Here is a 20,925-nt window from a genome sequence, read left to right as displayed (position 1 = left end):
AGGAGGACAAACAGAGTATATATAGGTGACTGATTCCAATAGCTGGCAGTTATAATTATAGAATGGTTCTTCAAAAATAGTCTAGTATGGACTAGAGTAATTTTACTACATTTTTCTATGGTAATTTTACTATGATATACTATAGTATTTTTTCATTTGGGAACAAACACTTCCTCATCCAATAATGCACTGGTCAGCTGATTACGGCAGTTGGTTTAGTCCAAAATGCGCAGTACTTTTGCAGTTAGGTTGATTCGATCTCAGATTGTGTTCTCACCACAAACAAACCGCTCGAGTTTGTCCACTTTTGGTACGCACCAGAGTTTGATTGTTGCATTCTCACCTGCCCAAACGAACTGCACCAAGTCAGCAATCGAACTCTGGTACGATTCAACCGAACTAAATGAGGCAGGTGTAAAAACACCATTAAAGTTCTTATATATGATGAAACATTGTATTCTTTCACAGTAAACTTCATGGCATACAGCAACTCAACAAAAACAAAAGCTAAACATGTCATATAACTTTAAAAAGTGTTAGATCATGTCTCCACACCACAGACAAAATAAAAAACGTTTACTTGTTTAACAGGCTTCTGTCAGTTAAGAGGTTGATTAATCGTTGCTAGAGAAGAGCACAAGCAGAGGACATGAGACGAAGGTTTAGATGATAAAATAGAACAGAGTTTTATAGATGGACAGCTTCAGTTGCATATGTCTCAATGTTGAAACCTCGTTCAACTCATGTCTAACAAGCATGAATTCAACATGCAGTGTTATACCAAAATGCTTAATAGCAACATCCCACAAACCTTGAGCTTCCATAAACATTCTCTTTACCAATCTCTGTTTACACACAGACAGGACAGCTCATGAAACTTCACAAATGTTAGACAACTATAAGACAGAACAACAATGAAATCAAGAGGACATATGAAATATAGAAATATATTTAGTTAATGAATAAATAAAATAATAAAATATAGAAATATAATGAATGAATGAATAAATGAAAATACAATGATAAAAATAATAATAATGAAATGGATAATAATAAAAAATATATTGAATAATCAAACTATTTTATGGATAACTAATGATTATAAAATGATTATGTAAATAAATGATTAGGAATTAACTAAAAAACACAATATTAAAACATTCTGCACGTGAGGATCTAAGGTAGCATCCTTTAAAAGAGATTTATGTGATTCAAATTATGTAAATGCTTTTAATATATAATCAGCACAACAGATACAATTAGTGTCGTTTATTGGGTATTTGTAGTCTTTGGTGTTAAAGGTTGTATTTAAACAAGTTAACAAGTGACCTTGTGTGTCTTCTCCGTGATTGCCAGCTGTTGTTTTCAGTTTGATCTCAGGTACTGTTGGATGAAGTGGCATTCTTAGGTAGTTGTTTGCACACTTACTAATAAATAGTTTAAGCTGTGACTTGAGGGTGTTTCACAGTGTCATAGAATGAGCTGGGTTGTTGTTCCATTGCTTTTTGTGTCTGAGCCAGAATCGTGTAAAAGAGTTTGGTATTTAGAAAATGATTGGAAAAAAAATGTTGTACAACTTTACAATGACAATAAAAGCTATTCTAAAATACTGATCAGTTATTCTAATGAAAATGACCCAGCCAATAACAGTATAAACAAAAAACTGAAAATAATGTGCCAATCAGTTTTAAATCAATTTCCAATAATCTTTGATCATCTACACTGATAATTCATTGAACACTGTACTTTAAATGTCTCAAACGTCACTAGACTCTAAAGTTATATTCAATGCAATTAATGTATTATTTTCTTTCTATCAATCTTAATAAGGTACGGCAAAGTTTATAATGAATTAATTTTACCTGATCTGGGACATCACATGTATCAGAGTCACTTCTGGTTGTTTGCATTGGTTGGTTCTAAAAAGGAAAAAAGATCAGTTATGTTAGAGTTTGTGCATGCTGTGGTATCAAACATCTTATTGATTATTTTGTTTGCTAAACTATCAGATTAAATTTGTTTGGTCTTACAGTAAACATTAATTCACTGTTGTGCATTATCATCATCTTTGCCGGTGACCGAAATTAATATTTTATAAATGTATTTATTACATTAATGGCTACTAAAGATTTAAAGGAATAGTCTACTCATTTTCAATATTAAACTATGTTATTACCTTAACTAAGAAGAGTTGATACATCCCTCTATCATCTGTGTGCGTGCACGTAAGCGCTGGAGCACGCTGTGACACTTCGATAGCCTTTAGCTTAGCCCCATTCATTCAATGGTACCAATCAGAGATAAAGTTAGAAGTGACCAAACACATCAACATTTTTCCTATTTAAGACGAGTAGTTATATGAGCAAGTTTGGTGGTACAAAATAAAACGTAGCGCTTTTCTAAGCGGATTTAAAAGAGGAACTATATTGTATGGAGTAATAGCACTTTTGGGAGTACTTCGACTTGCCTGAAAAGTCCGCTCCCCTTCTCACTCTCATAATGGGAGAGGGAGGGTGTTACTGCGCCGAGTCGAAGTACCCCCAAAAGTGTTATTACGCCATAAAATATAGTTCCTCTTTTAAATCTGCTCAGAAAAGCGCTACGTGTTATTTTGTACCACCAAACTTGCTTGTATAACTACTCGTCTTAAATAGGAAAAACGTTGATGTGTTTGGTCACTTCTAACTTTATCTCTGATTGGTACCATTGAATGAATGGGGCTAAGCTAAATGCTATCGAAGCGTCGCAGCGTGCTCCAGCGCTTACGTGCACGCACACAGATGATAGAGGGATGTATCAACAATTCTTAGTTAAGGTAATAACATAGTTTAATATTGAAAATGAGTAGACTATTCCTTTAAGTGTTGTTGGGAAGGCCAACAGGGCAGCTGTGTGTAAAGTTATTTATAGTTGTGGAAATATCTGGTTAAAATGCTTAATGTAACAAACACACTTTGTATCAGAAACATTTATTCACATGGTACTGTATGAGAAGCTGTGCTATATGGTGAATTCAAATCATCCAGCAAGGACTATATCACGATAAGAAAAACAATGAGTGCCAAAATAGATGTGTGTACTTTTACAGTAAGGAGAGATGAAATAATGGTTTGATAATCCATTAAGAGACTCAGATAATAATTATTTATTAAAACCTGACCAATTACTAATTTAAAACATTTTAGGGGACCCTTTTCTACTTGCACAATACAATCTTAGTATTTACGATTTTTAAAATTTTGCCCTAAAATAATAATTTCTTAAAAATAAATACTTGTGTTGTAAAATGGCTGGGTTATTTTTGACCCATAATGTTAAATATTGGACAGAACACATGGCTGGGTTAAAACTGACCCAATGAGGGTTCTTTTAACACAACTGTTTGGTAATTATACCCCATGGTATCATAAAAACCCAACATTGGGTCATTTTTAACCCAGCATGTGTTCTGTCCTATAATAACCCATCCAGTGCTACATTTTTTGCTGTGAATTCAGAAATGTTATGGTGTAAGCATGAATTGGTGTGTCAACACTTTTATGACCACTTTGAACATTCAGAAAAGCATTAGATTAGCCTTAATTATCATTTAAGTAATAACAGCATATACACAGTAAAACAATACAAGACAATGTGCTACATAAGACAACACAGGACACATTACAAAATAAGATAACAGAAAGCACATTAACTTTCAAGAGTCTAAAAAATAAAGTTGCATAAGAACTAAAGTGAGAACACAGACTACACAAGACAACATAAAGTGCATCCAATCCATCAATGACAACAGATATTATCAGTGCTATTTACAGGATAAATGATAAACAGTAAACTGAAGCTTACCTCAGTATTAACTTCAGCATACACTGAATTGGCATCTACGATGTTCAGATTGTACACTGTAAAAAATTATATGTTGAGTTTATTTAAAAAATATATGTGACATTTATGAATCATGCTATTTAAGTAAATGTAACTTAATATTTTACCTCAAAATAACAAGAAAACTTTTCTTGTATTTACACAACCACATGAGTTTACAGAACAGTTTTTACTTAAACAAATATGTAACACCAGATTAAGACTTAACTTATAATGCTCTTGTAGATGACATTGAGTTGTTCATATAGTGTACTGATGCACATTATAATAAAATGTATTAAAAGATTTAATGACTAATTCTATGTCAGTCACTGCATCGAGTTGCTTCACCACAGAAATAAGCAAATTACATTTTTGATATGCATTCTTCATTTATATTTTTGTGTTGCATAAATCATGCATTTTAAGTTGGGCTTGCGTCTGTGTTTTATTATCATTGTTATCCCTGCCTATTTAAGCCCTGGTCATTGTTTCTATCATGGTCTCTATTAGTATTATACTTTTGTTACTTTGCAGTCAGGGGTGCGTTTCCAAAAAGCATCGTTAGCCAACTACTGTCGCAAGTTATGGCGTTACTGATGAAGGTCAAGGATTTGGTCTTTCCCGAAAGCATCGTTCAAACGAACATTCCCAAGCTGCATCGCATACTTGTGTGGTTTGAACGACAGCTCTTCACCTGTCGTTAGAAGCATAGTTCCTTGTTATTATCATATGTAGACTTACGTTGATCATGCTTTTGAACAAAATAAGCAAAAAACTTGTAGTACATTCTATATCCATCATTATAAAAATATATAATTTTTTATTTATGTCTAAGTATGTAAACAGAATTAAAGTGCTGCATTTGAAAACTGTGCATATGTGCAGTCCTACAAGCTTTAAGACCCTGGGGAATCCCTGGGAGGAGTGACGTAAGAGGAAACTTGCACATGAATTAAATATTTTGAAAATAAAAAACAGAAAACTAAATCGCGATAACAAAATCAGTATTCCGATGCAATATATGTTATTCACAACAATAATCTGACATTAAATCGATTTGCACAGATTAACTCATTCACCGCCATTGACGAGTTATCTCGTCATTTATGAGTTCATATTTAACTAATAAGTATGCCTTTCTGGACGAATTTCAAAGTGAAAGTGTAATACCGAATTTATCAAAAACGGAAGTTAAAAAAATATAACGTTTTATTTTAACTCTCTTTATGTTTGATAGTCATTTTGAGTCTGATCTCTAACATAAATTTCTTTACAAAAACGCAATTTTTTAAGCTTTTTGCTCAAAATGTTGTATTTTTGAAGAGAAATATCCATATTTCAGTGGTTAAATTAAGTAGAAAAAGTAAATATATAATCAAACGTTTTTTCCCCATTTTGTTTGTTTGTTTGTTTGTTTATTGCTTGTTTGAAAGCAGAGGGTGTGTTCTTTAATTTAATATAATTTGTATGTTTATATATTTATAGAAAATAATTTTTCCTGCAAGGAATTTTGTGAACATTTTGTTAAAATCACAAAAATGCAGGTGGCCAACTTTTCTCAAAAAGGCTGGCGGTGAATGAGTTAAGTAGTACTCCACCTCCCATGTGACATCATCAACTATGTTGTTAAACCAACATGGTTCAAACGACGAATGTGCGACAAAGTTACTATGCTTTTGGGAAACAGTCATGACAAGGTAGATAGTTTCTCCAACTATGCATCGTACTATGTTGGTTCAGCAGCGAGTTACGTCGTTGTTCGGGAGACACACCCCTATCTACCCTGCTGAAAAAACAATAAAACCATTACAGAAAATTCTAATGGTTTCCATTAAAATACCAATAGGAACCATTAGCTTTTACCATTAAAACCACTACACTCTAGTGTGTTTTGGACCATATTTCATTAGAACCAATACATAGAACCAATACATACCATTAGAGACCAACAAAAAAACAATACACTGTAGTGTATTCCATTAGAACCAATAAAATTACCAATAAAACCATTATAATTTTCTGTAATTTCATCCGATACCACAAGCCGATAACAAGGTCTGCACAAAGTCATAGGTTTAGTTCTCAGGCAACACAATCATTGTGTTGTTATAAAGTATTGTTGTTATTATTGTATTATTATCAACTTGATAAGATAAATGTGTTTGTCAAATTCCTAAATATAAACGTGTATATTATAAGGAAAGGGGGCTAGAGGTTCTTCAATTTACAATTTAAGTTTAGAGTTGTTATGAGTGCTTAAATATTAAATGTATAAATATAATATATACCTTTATATCTTTTCCAGCAGAAGACAGAAATAACCAAAACCACTACCAACACCACCGTCACCAGTATACAGATCATCACCCAACTTTGTTGTTCTGGATTCTCTGGATGAACTGTAACAACAGAAAATTCAAAGTAAAGTCACTTAAAAGGTTAGTAAACCTTAGTATTTGTGAGATCTCTGCTAGATTTCTGCTATTGTTGCATCTTTATTATAGGCATTGTGCTGTGTTTTCATGTGTGTTGTCTATGAGCAAATATTTACATTCACAAAGCTTTTTAATGTCTCTTCTGTCTGTTTCCCAGCTGATAGGGTTGCTATGGTTACAGATGATGGTTTCATTACTACAGATCAGGATGAGAGTAAACTTCTCATGTGACGTCACTTCCTCTGGAGAGCAGCTACCATTATTATAAGTGGAGTGAAGTGTGAGGTCATGAGCTCTACATGTGAAGTTTACACTACAGGAGTCACTACTCGGGTAAGAGATGACAGTCAGCTCAGGAGTCTTCACTGGATCTGAAACAAAATAAATAAGTAAACCCACAAAGATACACAATAAAGAATAATGAACTACATAAGAAGCAACATTATGTATCAAATACCAGAAATAATGGTGTTTGAACAGTCACACACACACCATGGGCCCCATTTTAATGATCTAAGAGCATTGTCTAAAGCGTACAGCGCAACGTCTAAACGGGCGTGTCCGAATCCACTTTTGCTAATTTAATGGTGAAAAATGGTTTGTGCGTCGAGCGCATGGTCGAAAAGGGTTGGTCCTATTTTTTTAATGAGTAATTGGAGTATTTTGGGCGTAACGTGCAATAAACCAATGAGAGTCTTATCTCTCATCCCCTTTAAAAGCCTGTTGCTAATCCCTATTTAGATGACGGACTTTGTAAACTGAAAAACTAAGCGGAGGAAGAAGATCCCCAGTTTAAGATTAATGTTAAATAATTGTGTTGTTTTTCACTTGTATTGAAATGTTATTTTTTGCTTTAAATGTATGACTATCCAATATCATCAACAAATAATTTACAAGTATGTAAGGTAAGGTTTGTACTCTAAAAATACTTCATTTGTAACAAACAGGATTTTACAAACGGCTCTCCGCACGTTTCAGCACTTTGGACAGCGTTTTTTTAATCAAAGAGGTTTTTAAGCATTACTTAAAAATGTTTCTCATTTCACCATATCCACAGGTACAGAGGTATTATATACAATAAATCCATGAGGTAGCATTAACAAAAAACATTTAAAAATAGATGCATTTGTTTAAAGCAAAGCATTTATTTACTTACCAGGCTGCAGGTGAAGCAGTTCTTTGCGCCTTCTAACGTCTCATTTATGTCCAAGAGACTCAATCATAATCTTTTACATTTCAATCCTTTAATCTTTCATATTTAAAAGCGTTTTGTGCTGCTGAGCATTCATATGTGATAAGCAAACCTGTGTTTTCGTCCCGTTTATATAGCGCATATTTCTAATGCGCTCTTTAAATAACAAAAAACATATTGTGCCATTGACTTTAGACTTTAGAGCAGGTTTTTGTTGGTCAATGGCGTAGTCTATTTTAGTTGCCTCAAAATAGCAACGCGGCAACAATGCGCCTGAACACACCTGGTTTTTAGATCAGAACACCCATGGGCGCAAACATGGGCGCAAATGCATTTGCTATTTAAACAACGTGGCACTTAACGTGAAAATTACAATTGCTTCGGGTGGAAACCACTGATCTATATAAATGACTGGATTGCGCATGACGTCACACTTGTGAAGCCACCGCGCCGCCATGTTGGTATACCCAAACGTTCTATTAAACCAATGGACGTTATCAGATTTTAATGATAAAACATCACTTTACTCGTCTTCGTTTTTATATGTGAAGTTACCCTGTACATTATTACAACACAAACGTCCAAAGCATGTAAATAGTTATTTACTGAAAGTTGTACATTTTGAGTTTTAATCAGTTATTTTACATTCATCTTTATTACAGTATCAGATCAGCAGACAGACCGCAGCATATTTAGTATTAATGACAATAAACGTGCTAATTCTGAAATCTAAATAAATAATCATGCTTTGTACCGTATGTACATGCAATAATTTGCTAGTTTTGTAATTATGTTATGTTATCTAAACTTACAAGTTACCTAAACGTATTTAGAGAAATAACGCTGACCGTCACAGTGTAGCTGAATGTCAAACAAAACTTTATTTATACCCGTGTCATTAACAAATGCAACAGACACACTCACCTTAACGGTTTTTTACAAATCCATTATCCTGACCGATTAAAACATAAACATTGCAAATAACACCAGAATTAACAAATAATTAACGTACACATAACCTAAAAATTAACCTTGTGTAACTGATACGCTGTAAAGGGGGTCAATTTTGATCATGATTTTGAATGGGAGTCAATGACGCTCTGTGCCGGTTGGGTATACCAAGATGGCGGCTCGAACTCTGCGCTGGCTTCACCTCACGCAGTTACGTCAAGCGTTCTATGCGTAATCCAGTCATTTATATAGATCAGTGGTGGAAACTAGCAAAATACACTTGCGTTGCACTTTGCGCCGGGTGTAAGATAAAGCCCTAAATCCTTCAGGTCTGAAGAAATGTTCTTGGCTTTGTTGGGGGAAAAGTGGTATTCCTTCATTAGGGTATATTTACATTGCATACAGGGCAGTGCAACAGTCTCTAGTTTTGACAAAATAAGCAGCACACAATTTCAATCTAAAAAATGCAGAATATTTATCAACCCAGCATTGGGTCATTTATTCATTGTAATTTTTGGGGTTTGTTTTAACGTATTGTTTGTTTATTTTAACCCACAGGCTGGTTTTGTCCCTTTTTGACCCAACACTGGGTTGATAACCCAGCAGTAATCAGGAGAGAAAGTACATATTCGAGTGAGCAGATACAGATGTGTAAACAGTCTCTGATGATGAATAAATAAAGAGCTCAGATGCAAAAGCTGCTAAACGGCACCTCTGTCAAAAATGAAATAATGATGTTGACCGAATACTCTCGGCACGTATTATATGTCAATCAAAAACATTCGCTTCATATTTGCTTAATCCTGGTCTTGCACCATTTAGAAATACAGCCTTGTTGTCAGATTCCACTAAATGCCCTGTTGACATTGTGCACTTGTCCTCTAAGTGCACAAAAGATTAATTTTATGTTTGGATGCTCATAGCAGACTATATACCATTTTAGAATATTCTGCAAAAAAGTATTTTACCACATTAACAAAATTGCATCCTTGACATGAGAATAGAAACAACTTGTTCCTTACTGTAGCACATCTTTTTTATGTAGCAAACATTTCATCTTATTAATCAAACCTCACACTCACCTATAACAGATACAGTGCGTTTACCAATAAGTGGTTTTGATTCTCCACTTGCTATTGCTTTATAAACTCCACTGTCTGTCTTCTTCATGTTCTTCAGTGTTAGAGAGAAACTTTCAGTATTGAAATCCACTCTGTCCTTGTAGGAAGAGTGAAGTCTTACTTGTTTAGATCCACTAAAATATTTAACTACATTCTCAGATTTTTCATTCTCCCAGGTCATCTCATCAAACTCATCAGGTATTTTATATCTCTGTATATTCAGTTCTAAAGAAGCTCCTGTCTCCACAAACACAGTGTCTTCAGCACTGAACCCTGAGGAGAGAAAGACATACAGTATGGTTAATCTGTTGTTGTTTTTTTAAACTGATTGAGCAATAGAATCTGGTTTAATGTCAGTGATGTATGAAAATAGATATAACAACAAAACTGACAAAATGATCTCATCATGTAATTTTAACCTCAATATAAATGAATAGCCTTAAGGGGTTTTGCCCGGTTGCATGAAAATCTTTTAAGTAAGGGTTATCCTGAGGGGGAAAAAATTCCAGAGGGAAGGGATTTCTTTAAAACCATTGTAACAAATTGTCACCCTTACCTAAGTGTTTAGGGTTTTATGACAGTCTCTGTCAAAACACGGTACTGGAGAAGTGTTACAGCTCAACCCATAGGCGGGGTTAATCGTAACAAACAGAGGGTTTGTTGTAAAACTTGCTAGAAATTTCATAAAGTTTATTGAGTTTGTTTGTGAGACGTTCAGTTGGAGAGCTTCAGAAAAGGTCTCGTGATTTCTGGTAAGGGAACATATAGGGACCATCGATGCCCACTGGTTTTGCATTGCATTTTGGGAATTTTTAGGGAACAAACGTTCCAGTCCACTGGAAGGATTTTGCGATTCAGACATATATAAAATATCCGACTCCCTGATCAGTGCCCTACTGAACACGGAAGCTGATTGAGACATATAGTCAGAGATGAGAGAGGCTATAGGGTTTAATGACGTCACTCAGCAGAAGAGCCACATCGCCTCCTTGTGGTGGGTAAAATCACAATAAAGGGAACGAACAATCCTATCAGTTTAGTAGGCTATAAGGATGGGAATATTCCCCGATTTGATTGGTGCATCAGCATATAAATTAAAGGACAAGTTCTGTATTTTACACTTAAAGCTCTGTTTTCAGATTGTTTATGGTGAAATAGAACGGTTTTGACTGAAATTTCGACATATGATGCTGTCCCGAGAATTTTCTGTGTTTGTTCTATCACCTCCCACCTCTACAATGGGTGTATAGGTGCACTGGAACAATCCTTCCTAAAATGCATTAAACTTTCGTTTATAAAGACGTGAAACTCACCGAGTGGTCAGTGGTGTTCACTGATACTGTATGCTCACACAAAAATCGCTGCAAAGATGCTTTCCAGCATATGTACATTATAGAGGTGGGAGGTGAAACAACAAATACCCGAAAATTCTCGGGGCAGCCGCATATGACGAAATTTCAGTCAAAACTGTTCTATTTCCTCATAAACAATCTGAGAACAGGGCTTTAAGTGTAAAATACCGAACTTTGTCCTTAAAGTGCAGTAACTTTGTAAAAGTTGTTCAGGAAATCAAAATTCCATAACTTCAAATAGCAGAGCTCAACACTATAGGAAGAAGTTACAGTCAGGACCTGTGAGTGATTTTCTCTTCTTTTGTTATTTAGTTGAGTTTAATGTCTTCAACAGGTAGTTTATTAGACCGAATGCAATAAAATGTTTAAGCCAAAAGATGAACATGGGCTCATTTAAACTCTCTGCACGCACGCTACCAGTGGATGAAGCATTGTATCGCGCACGTGATGCGTCGCATTTCAAGTTCAAGCTTAGCAGCAGTCCATTACAAGACAGTGAATCTAATCATTATACAGCAAAAAGATCTCTACAAGAATTAAAGTGTGGTGTTGAATTTTGTTAATAAACACGCTGAATAACGGGAAATGAATAACTGGAGGGAGTTAAAGCAGCGGTTTCAAACCACAGTCACTGTGGTTTCATATTTCTCGTCATTAAACTGCTGTATATTAACTAACTGCGCATCTGACCTCTGTGTTGCACCCCTGTCTGCCTGGTTTGATTTATATCTCGGAATAATTTTAACTTAATCTTACTTAATGGGGTGAATGCAGACCTGTTGGCCTGTGACATCACACTACCGCGAGATCTATTTAAGCATACTGAGTCATTTACTGTTAAATCGTTCTTGCGGTGCTAAGAGGCCACATGCCGATCGGCCTGCGCAAGGCAACAAGAAGCCAAACGAGCGATGAACATTAAGTCAAATGACTGTGGTCCGGACCTCGGGGACCTTTACTGGTGTGTACGGCCATGCATGTGCTAAATTAAAGAAAAACTGGGTCCAATATTCTTTCTTAAAGTGTCTTAATGATTCAGACACGATGTGTCAATTTTTAACACACGTACTGTGTTAAAATAACACATAATATGTGTAATTGTGTGATGATATTGTGTTAAAATAAATGAAATGACAGCACAAGATGTGTTTAAACAACAAAAAATGTGTTGTTACAATATTAACACACAGATGTGTTTAGTTAGGGACAATATATTAAATGTTTTGTGCTTAACTAGACATGCAATGTGTTGTTTTAACACAACCGTTTTAAGAGTGTAGCATATTAAATTGCATAGCATCATATTTTTTCATTGCATCGGACCCAACTGCATCATAAAGGGGTTAATCGCATCGTATCGAACCCATAGCGGCTTCATATCTTTATTTAATGTACCGCATCGTAAGCCATGCATCGAAATGCGTATCGCATCGGACTCAGTTATGGAGATGCACATCCCTAGTAGGCTATTAATACATATTTCTGAGTGGGTTTTTTTGCGTATTGATTTTACCCTGAAGTAACCTTGATTTATCCATGGTTTTTGTAGCCAACCCCAGCCTCTCTTTTTTATTAAATAACAGAACATACAACAATTAAATACAAAATAATAGTAATATAACGCAATAATAAATCTTTTAAACATGGCAAGGAGCGTCACGTTTCCGTCTGACGTCAAACCAATCACAACGTACAGATTAGCTGACCAATTAGGGACACAGAGCTTTTCAAATCAATGAGGTTTGTAACAAATCAATGCGTTTGAGGAAGGCAGGGATATCTGGAGCTACAAAAATGTACAGTATGTGGAAAATAATGTTTTTTATTTTTTACTATAAAACACACAAATACTTTGTATTATACCAAATACACAAAATAACATTGTTTTAGCAATGAAATAGGCACCCTTAAATTGAGAGCATTCTGAAGGACTGCTCATATGTTATCATCGTGTCAGTTTATTATAAACAAAAAAAAAATACTTTATCAGCCAATGGCATTTGCAGCTGGGGAAACTGGACTGATTTTTAGATTGGTTAACATCTAACTCAACCAAAATTGTTTACAATCTTTACACCATGGCTAACATGCATGAAAGGAAAACATAATTCAATATAGCTATTATCTGTCAACTATTGATGGCTAACATTACCATACAGTAATTTAATGATGTAAAAAAATTTATTAATACGAATTTAAGATTGAAATTAACAATCATTTGCATAGTCGTTGATATAAAAAGCTTTTTTTGCATATAATACAAGCAGTGTCTAAGAATGAAGATAGGTTTTTATTTAATAATTCATAAAGCCTAATATTAGACACTGAAACCAAAGTGAGAAGATGATCATTAATTTGGTGAACATCAACGCAGACATTAATTGCCTCACCGAAGTTTAAGATCCTATACATAAAAATCTTGAACGTAGATATAAAAAAGAACACTTTTCAGAAGAATAGTTTAACACTGTGAAGCACATGCAAAGCAAACATGCTGAACTCATGGCAGCTAACTTAGTATCATTATATGAAAAACCACCAGGACCAGGGCCGGCCGTTGGGGTTTTGGGGCCCAAGGCAAGATCATGAAGATGGGACCCAATGTTAGCACTGTAATTCTGTATTTATTATATTCAGTGAATTGTCATTGTGATTACTCAGATCTAACTCTAATATTAAATCTTTGTGGGGCAGGTCTCAATGCAAAGGTTTTTTTTCTGCTGGACTGGTCAGGCAAGTGGTTTAGTAATGAAGTAAATTAAGTATGGTCAGTAATAAAATAAGAACAAATAATCAGATTGATGACTAGCACAAATTAATATGGACATGAAATACACACTGCTGTTTTCTAGGTGGTCTATCAGTTTTCAGGTTAAAAAATTGAATTAAAGTAATGAAATGTAAAATAACACTGCATAGTCTAGGCTGTGTAAATCAAATATAGATTTCTTATTGAAGTTACAAAAGTGAATCATTCATCTATCATCCAAATACATAAGCGTTTTATTTCTTAACCCTCTGGGGTCTAAGGGGTTTTTAGGGCCCTGGGGAAGTTTTGACATTCACTGACATTTGTGCTTTTTTCAGTTGCTTAAAAACATATAAATGGCATAATTCTCATAACACTGCGTTCAGCACAAACTGGGCTACAATATCATATAATCAACATTATATGATAACATTTGAAAAAGCTAAATTTTTAAGTCACTGATACAAGTCCACAAAACTCATTCTAAACATGTAAACATCATTCTAAAGACTTTTCAAAATAGGATCTAGTAGTCTAGAGTTTTTTCTTCAAAATGATATGAAAAACATTCAGCCTACTCTTTCACATAAAGCAACATATTGATTTACAATTTCTAAGACTCCTTTTCCTGGGAAAGGCTGTATGCGTGGAGGTGGGATAGCTCCTGAATAATCAGTGATTGACAGCTGAGGAACAAAAGAGTTGCATAATGAGCCTTGTGGGGATGTTCAACAGGAATGTAACTTTCTCTGTAGTAAAACCATGATAAGGTTTACTTGGGAATTTATAACAAAAAATTATATATATAAATTGTGTATATATAGAAATATTTTCTATTAATTTCACAAGTATACCTTTAAAAACCTTAGTAATCATAGTAAAGGTACTGTTTTGGCCATCGTAAAAATGAACACAGGGTTGTGTTTGGTTGGCCAGCGAGAGTTTTACTTTTGTGCAGTAAACAGTTCAAAATAAAAACTGCCTATCGTTGTCTGGACTCTTATTTGTGTTTTTGTAATGTTTGTTTACAGCCGCCGCCATTGCTACCTCACGTGTTGATCATGAAAGCAGTGAATGTGTGCACACGCGAGTGATCCTGTGTTTAATAAACTTGCTGTGCGGAGATATGTGTTTAGACGCAACTAAATAAGGATTGTATCGTTTGCGATCGCGTATTTTATAAGAATACCAAAAACCGCGTTGAGTTTCCTGACTCGTGTGTTTGTTTATGTGTGTTCCCCTCGTGTGAAATGTTTGACGGAAGAACAAAGAAAACACTCGCGTCTGGAGATACTGACACACATACGCAAGTAAATAAGGATTTAGATGTCGTGTTTGGTGCATTCGGATGAAACAATAAGGAATGGAGAGACTGGATTGTGAATTGCGTATCCATTGACTGCAGGAGGCACGCCGCACGAGTTATGCAAATGGATGTTTCTGCTTGTTCACTTCAATGGCACGGGGGTGTTGCGATCTCATCTCATTAGAGATAATCAGGTAACAAGAGAGAAAGGTACTTCTCCTCCTTCTCATACAGTTAACACCGAATGACAATATATGTTTTCGATCTCACTTACATAATTTAAAAGCTGACATTCCAAGCATTATGTAGACGTTTATCTTTTGTTTCTATGACATGTATTTGTTAAGTTACAGTTTATTTTTCTGACGCGTTTGAGAAAGGACTTCACTGAGGGAGAGAGAACAAAACACGCATCATGTTTATTTTCTTAATTTTGCGAAAAGCACAACATTCTATTTTATTGGGAGTGGACAGAAAAAAATAGACACTTTAACGTTTTAAATGATGTATAAATCATATCTGTATGTCCAAAATCAGCAGAGTTATCTAAGTCTCTTTGCAGAGTGAATGAAAAATAAAGAGCCCGCGCCGCAGCCGACCCCAGAGTGTTAACTGTTCACATTCACTTAAAGGCGGAGTCCACGATGTTTGAAAAACGCTTTGGAAAAGGAGACGGGCCGACTACCAAAACACACTTATAGCCAATCAAATCAAATGCCGGGTTGCGTTTGTGTGGGGCGGGTCTAGGAACAGAAGGTCCAGATTCTATTGGGGTAGGGGCGTGTTTGTTTGGGTGATTTCAAATATCAACATTGGCTTTCAAACATCGTGGACTCCACCTTTAATACGTATTATACTCGTCAGTACATGCATTATTTTTACATAATTTTGTGTGAATTTGTCCGCTTAAGCGCATGAACAGGTAAATGAGAATTAAGTGCGCACTGTCTGAGATGCGTCTCTCTGGGTGAGTAGAGATGCGCGGGTTGGAAGTGTGCATGTGTGTGTGTTTGCGAAGTTGCAGTGATAGAAACAGTGACTTTTCACTTAAAGTTTGAGGAGTAAAGCCTGTGTTTGTTATGTTATTATTAAAATGTAGCATAATCTGTCCAAATCTGTCAATCACCACACCCCCCTGTCGACCCTCATGGCTATGGGTGTCTCTGACACAGCGCTTCTATGGTTCAAGTCATACCTCTCAAGTAGGTCATTTTGGGTATCCTGGAGAGTTGACGTCTCCGAGCCCCAACACCTTGATACTCACCAAGGCTCTGTGCTGGGACCGCTGCTCTTTTGATATACATGACATCCCTGGGTTCTGTCATTCCAAAACATGGACACTCAACTCCACTTGTCGTTCCACCCTGATGATCCCACAGTTTCTCCCCACATCTCAACATGCCTGAGGGACATCTCACTCTGGATAATGGATCACCATCTCCAGCTGAACCTTGCAAAGACAGAACTGCTTTTCATATCATCTGAACCAAAGATTCAGCACAACCTTTCCAGAATTTAGCTAGGTTCCTCGACCTTCACGCCTTCCAGAACAGCCAAAAACCTGGGAGTGGTCATTGATGATCAGCTTAGCTTCACAGCCCATGTTGCCAGCACAGCTCACTCTTGTAGATTCATCTTCTACAATATTAGGGAAATTAGACCTTTCCTAAATGAGCACGCTACGCAGGTCCTAGTCCAAGCTCCAGCCTGCACAACCAAACCCCTACAGATGATTCTGAACGCAGCGGCAAGAGTGGTCTTCAGTGAGCCAAAAAGGCTGCACGTCACTCCTCTGTTTGTCAAGTTACACTGGCTTCCTATAGCAGCTTGCATCAAATTTAAAGCTCTGCTCCTGGCCTTTAAAACAACCACTGGGTCAGCACCCCCTTACTTTCACTTCTTTATATAGATTGATGTACCCTCTTGATCCCTGCGCTCTGTCACCAATCGACGGCTTGTGGTGCCATCTCAAAAAGGGAAAAAAACATTAGCGCATACCTTCTCTGGAGCTGTTCCACAGCTGTGGATTAATTTGCTGACTTTGTAGCCATCTTAAAGAATCAGCTAAAAACCCATCTCTTCCGCCATTACCTCACTTCCTAATATAGGACTTAGTATTTTTCTCTATTTTTCCTTTTTCTGTATATGTACATTGATGAGACTATTTCCAGTGCACTTATGTATTGCTGTTCTTGTGTTGCTATAATTGCTTCTGTTGTTTCCGTCATTTGTAAGTCGCTTTAGTTGGGGTTGGGCGCGTTCATGACTCTTTCAGAAAGCACGGAAGGGAGGGGGAGGGGAGGAGTTAGCTACACTCCGTTTTGTTTGACAACACTTCGAACGTCAACAAGAAGTGACGTCACATAGATTCGCTTAGAGCGCCCTTTAATCACATTTGTGTTCTTAACTCTGCGGGTTTTATGTTCCAGCACTGCTCAGTTCTCCACATGGACTATTTGTTTACAGTGCAGTGTGTGCAGGTTCAACTTCATTTGGCACTACGCAGACCCCTTGGTGATATGTGTGCACACGCGAGTGATCCTGTGTTTAATAAACTTGCTGTGCGGCGATATGTGTTTAGACGCAACTAAATAAGGATTGTATTGTTTGCAATCGCATATTTTATAAGAATACCAAAAACCGCGTTGAGTTTCCTGACTCGTGTGTTTGTTTATGTGTGTTCCCCTCGCGTGAAATGTTTGACGGAAGAACAAAGAAAACACTCGCGTCTGGAGAACGTCAACAAGAAGTGACGTCACATAGATTCGCTTAGAGCGCCCTTTAATCACATTTGTGTTCTTAACTCTGTGGGTTTTATGTTCCAGCACTGCTCCACTCGTTCAGTTCTCCACATGGACTATTTGTTTACAGTGCAGTGTGTGCAGGTTCAACTTCATTTGGCACTACGCAGACCCCTTGGTGATATCAAAGTACAGCGAGAGCGATTTCAAACAGACTTCCCCATGTAATTTCTCTGATCGCTCTCGCTGTATTTTGATGTAATTTGCCTGTTGGTTCTTCAATCTGCTCGTCAGTCCCTTTTGCGCTGCGGTAATTTGATTTTAAACACAGATCAGATCGCACTGTTCGGCATGAAGTCAAACACACCAAATATATAGCCTACTGTATATGAGGTTTAACCAGTGCTTGAATTGAATCACTTCTTATACAACTGAAATGAAACGGTCTAACCCTTGGAGGATCCATAATTTGCGTCACGTGCTGCACGCACCCACAGTGCCTGTCAGCAGAACACAGCAGAGGACATTTCTGACTTATTAAAATAAATATGGAACCAGAAAAATCAATTTTACTTTAGAAAATATGACACGTTGATGTAGACTAAACTATTTTACAGTATATTAAATTAATCAACCTTAGAAATATACACAAAATAAACAGAATATTTGTAATATAATAACTTATAGTACTAAAACAGTGAAAAGAAAAATGTTTACTGATAAATACACACTTTTATTTAATAAAGGTTTTAATTGTTTATTTTAAAATATCCAGACGTTATATGCAGACGTTACAGGTGCGCAATGAATCTTGGCCAGCTCTGCTGTAGTTACCACAGCTGCAGCTACAAATGTGTTGGATAAAAAATTTTATGAATCCGAAACACGCCGTGACAAGGTCTAAAATAAAACAAGGATTTGTATAGGAGATGCCTTTGAAAGATGGAGACAGCTAAAATGAATAATTTAGCTGAATAATTAGAATCTGCCCTGATCGCGTAATGTTATGCCTTCTCCATAGTAGAATCGTGCTGTGTGTGCAATTATTGAAAAATAATATGGATTGAGGATTATTTTATACAAAGTCTGATGGAATATCAATATTTCTTATATGTAAAAAGTTTGTGGACAAAAACTGCAAATGTATGTTATATTGTGAACGCTTGGCATACAAGGTTACAGCAGCGTGAGACTGGAGTTACTATGGACGTGCTGTTTCATAATACAGGTATGAGGTCATTTTATGAATCAACACATTCCAATATGACCTTGTTGCATTAAATGCATTTATTTCATGAAACAGCACTTCAAAATGACATCTAAACCCTTTGTAATGAATATGGCATGAGAAGTTTAATACCCATCTTCATCAATATGATACATTGTAAACGTTATAGTTTGTAAACAAAGACGCGACGGGCCCGGTCCACCTTAAAGGTTTAACAGAAAAAAATATATACTGTGTAGGACTCGTCCCTTGCCATTGGAAGCTCCTTGTAGTAGCCAGTACGCTCCTGCAGCCTATACTATCTGGAAACCTCGAGTCAGGGGGAAGGTGATACACCGCTCTACAGTAATTTAAAAGTGATTGCAGTACCAGTTTTTGGCCACCATCCTACATACGGTTCCTTTAAGTCGCGCTGCTGTGATGCAATCAATCTTAAAATACGTCCTTAGAAGGCCGCAGCCTTCGAATTGGGACACAGCTATAGAGAGAGAAAAAAATTACCCCTCAAAAAAGTCAGTCAGAAGCTTTCTCTGACCGACTGCGAGTGGAGATTTTTTATTTGTATATTTTTTAAAACTAAAATTTGCTTCACCGGAGTGGGGCAATCACGCAGTCCTTGGTTTAAACCACCAAAGTAGCAAGTGGAGCATCTACTTTTTTTAATGAAAATGATAAATGTGTCACAATAAAGATGCTGTTCCTTACACTATTTTAAGCGGGTATACGGAAATCCTTGACCTTTCCTAGTGGGTATACGGCATATACTTGCGTGTTACATAGACTACACCACTGCCCCTGCATATTCTCAAACATTGAGCAATGCATATTAAATTTTTTAAAGTTTAAATTTTATACCATGAAGATTTAGTTACAAAAACATTTTTACTGTTTAAATACATGTAAACTCCAATAAAACAAAGAAGCAAAAATAAAAGCATGTATGGAAGTAAATAAAATCGAGCCATATTTAACCCCTTAGGTGTCACCCCACCCTACTGAGTGAAATCTAAACTCCCAGAGCTTTCAAACGATTTATAGTTTCTCATGATTAGATAAGAATTCACATGCAAAAAACCTGAAGTAAACGTAAACGGAGGGACAGTGACATTTAGCAGGATGTAAATGTTTTGAGGCACACTCTCGTCATAAATTAATCAATTACTCTCACTACATAATTTTTTTTTAAAAACACTGTTGAAATGTCTATTCTAGAGGCTTAGACCTTTCCAAAGATATATAGTTTGTGGCGATAGATAAAAATTTACATCAACAATATAAAGTAAACTTAGGTGTCCCATATTCGGGACGGCAATGCTTAACATTAAGAAACATTTGATATTTAATTTACAAATCTAATCAGATTACATGCAGCAAAGGTTGCAAAGTAAAAACATTCACACATATTTCACTGTTAAGACACATACACACACGTCACACATATACACAATAAAAGTGACAAATCAGTACTGTGCCTGTGATCAATAATAATTTTTCCAAAGTTCAATGATTATAGTTTATTTTTACCTGTGATTGAAATAAAGAAGAGTATGAAGGACGGTAATAGATGATGTGCTGCCATTGTTAAAGAACAAAAATATGTTACTGTGAAATTGCTGATGCTGTGATGCTGAACCTCTTAGGAAGTTGTCAACTTGTGAAGTTCAGTTTCGCTTTACTTATTATTTCCGTCTTGTAACTGAAGGATGAGACATATAAAGACAAAAAAGATCAAAGCTAACGGAACGTTTATTCCACTGAAAGCCCTTTGTCCTCTTTAAATAGTTATACAATCAGACCTTTAGCTTTTTAACCTAATTCATACATTCACAGATAAATAAAAAAACTACATGTTTGTAGTACATTGTAGTTTCATGCTGTTTGCAGCAATTCTTCAAATACTTTTAATGACATTATTATATTAAAAGAAGATATAATGTTTGCAGTCAAACACTTTAAACACATCTGGTAACCACATCCTTCCTCTTA

The 20,925-nt window shown here is 35.9% G+C and overlaps 1 protein-coding gene across 1 annotated transcript; it reads right to left on the bottom strand.

Annotated features, from left to right (window-relative positions):
* On the bottom strand, positions 1–20,604 carry LOC129441617 (SLAM family member 5). The gene is made up of 7 exons (XM_055201268.2): positions 20,464–20,604; positions 9,525–9,836; positions 6,416–6,670; positions 6,153–6,263; positions 3,844–3,899; positions 1,863–1,919; positions 1–1,511 (listed from the first exon to the last, which is right to left on the bottom strand). Exons 1-7 carry the CDS (start codon positions 20,516–20,518, stop codon positions 1,440–1,442), a joined length of 918 nt encoding a protein of 305 aa, XP_055057243.2. The 5' UTR covers positions 20,519–20,604; the 3' UTR covers positions 1–1,439.
* Between the last annotated feature and the right edge of the window lie 321 nt (positions 20,605–20,925).

The sequence above is a fragment of the Misgurnus anguillicaudatus genome, chromosome 2 (genome assembly GCF_027580225.2).
Source record: "Misgurnus anguillicaudatus chromosome 2, ASM2758022v2, whole genome shotgun sequence".
In the NCBI taxonomy this organism is placed as follows: domain Eukaryota; kingdom Metazoa; phylum Chordata; class Actinopteri; order Cypriniformes; family Cobitidae; genus Misgurnus; species Misgurnus anguillicaudatus.
This window is presented reverse-complemented; position numbering and strand designations above follow the sequence as displayed.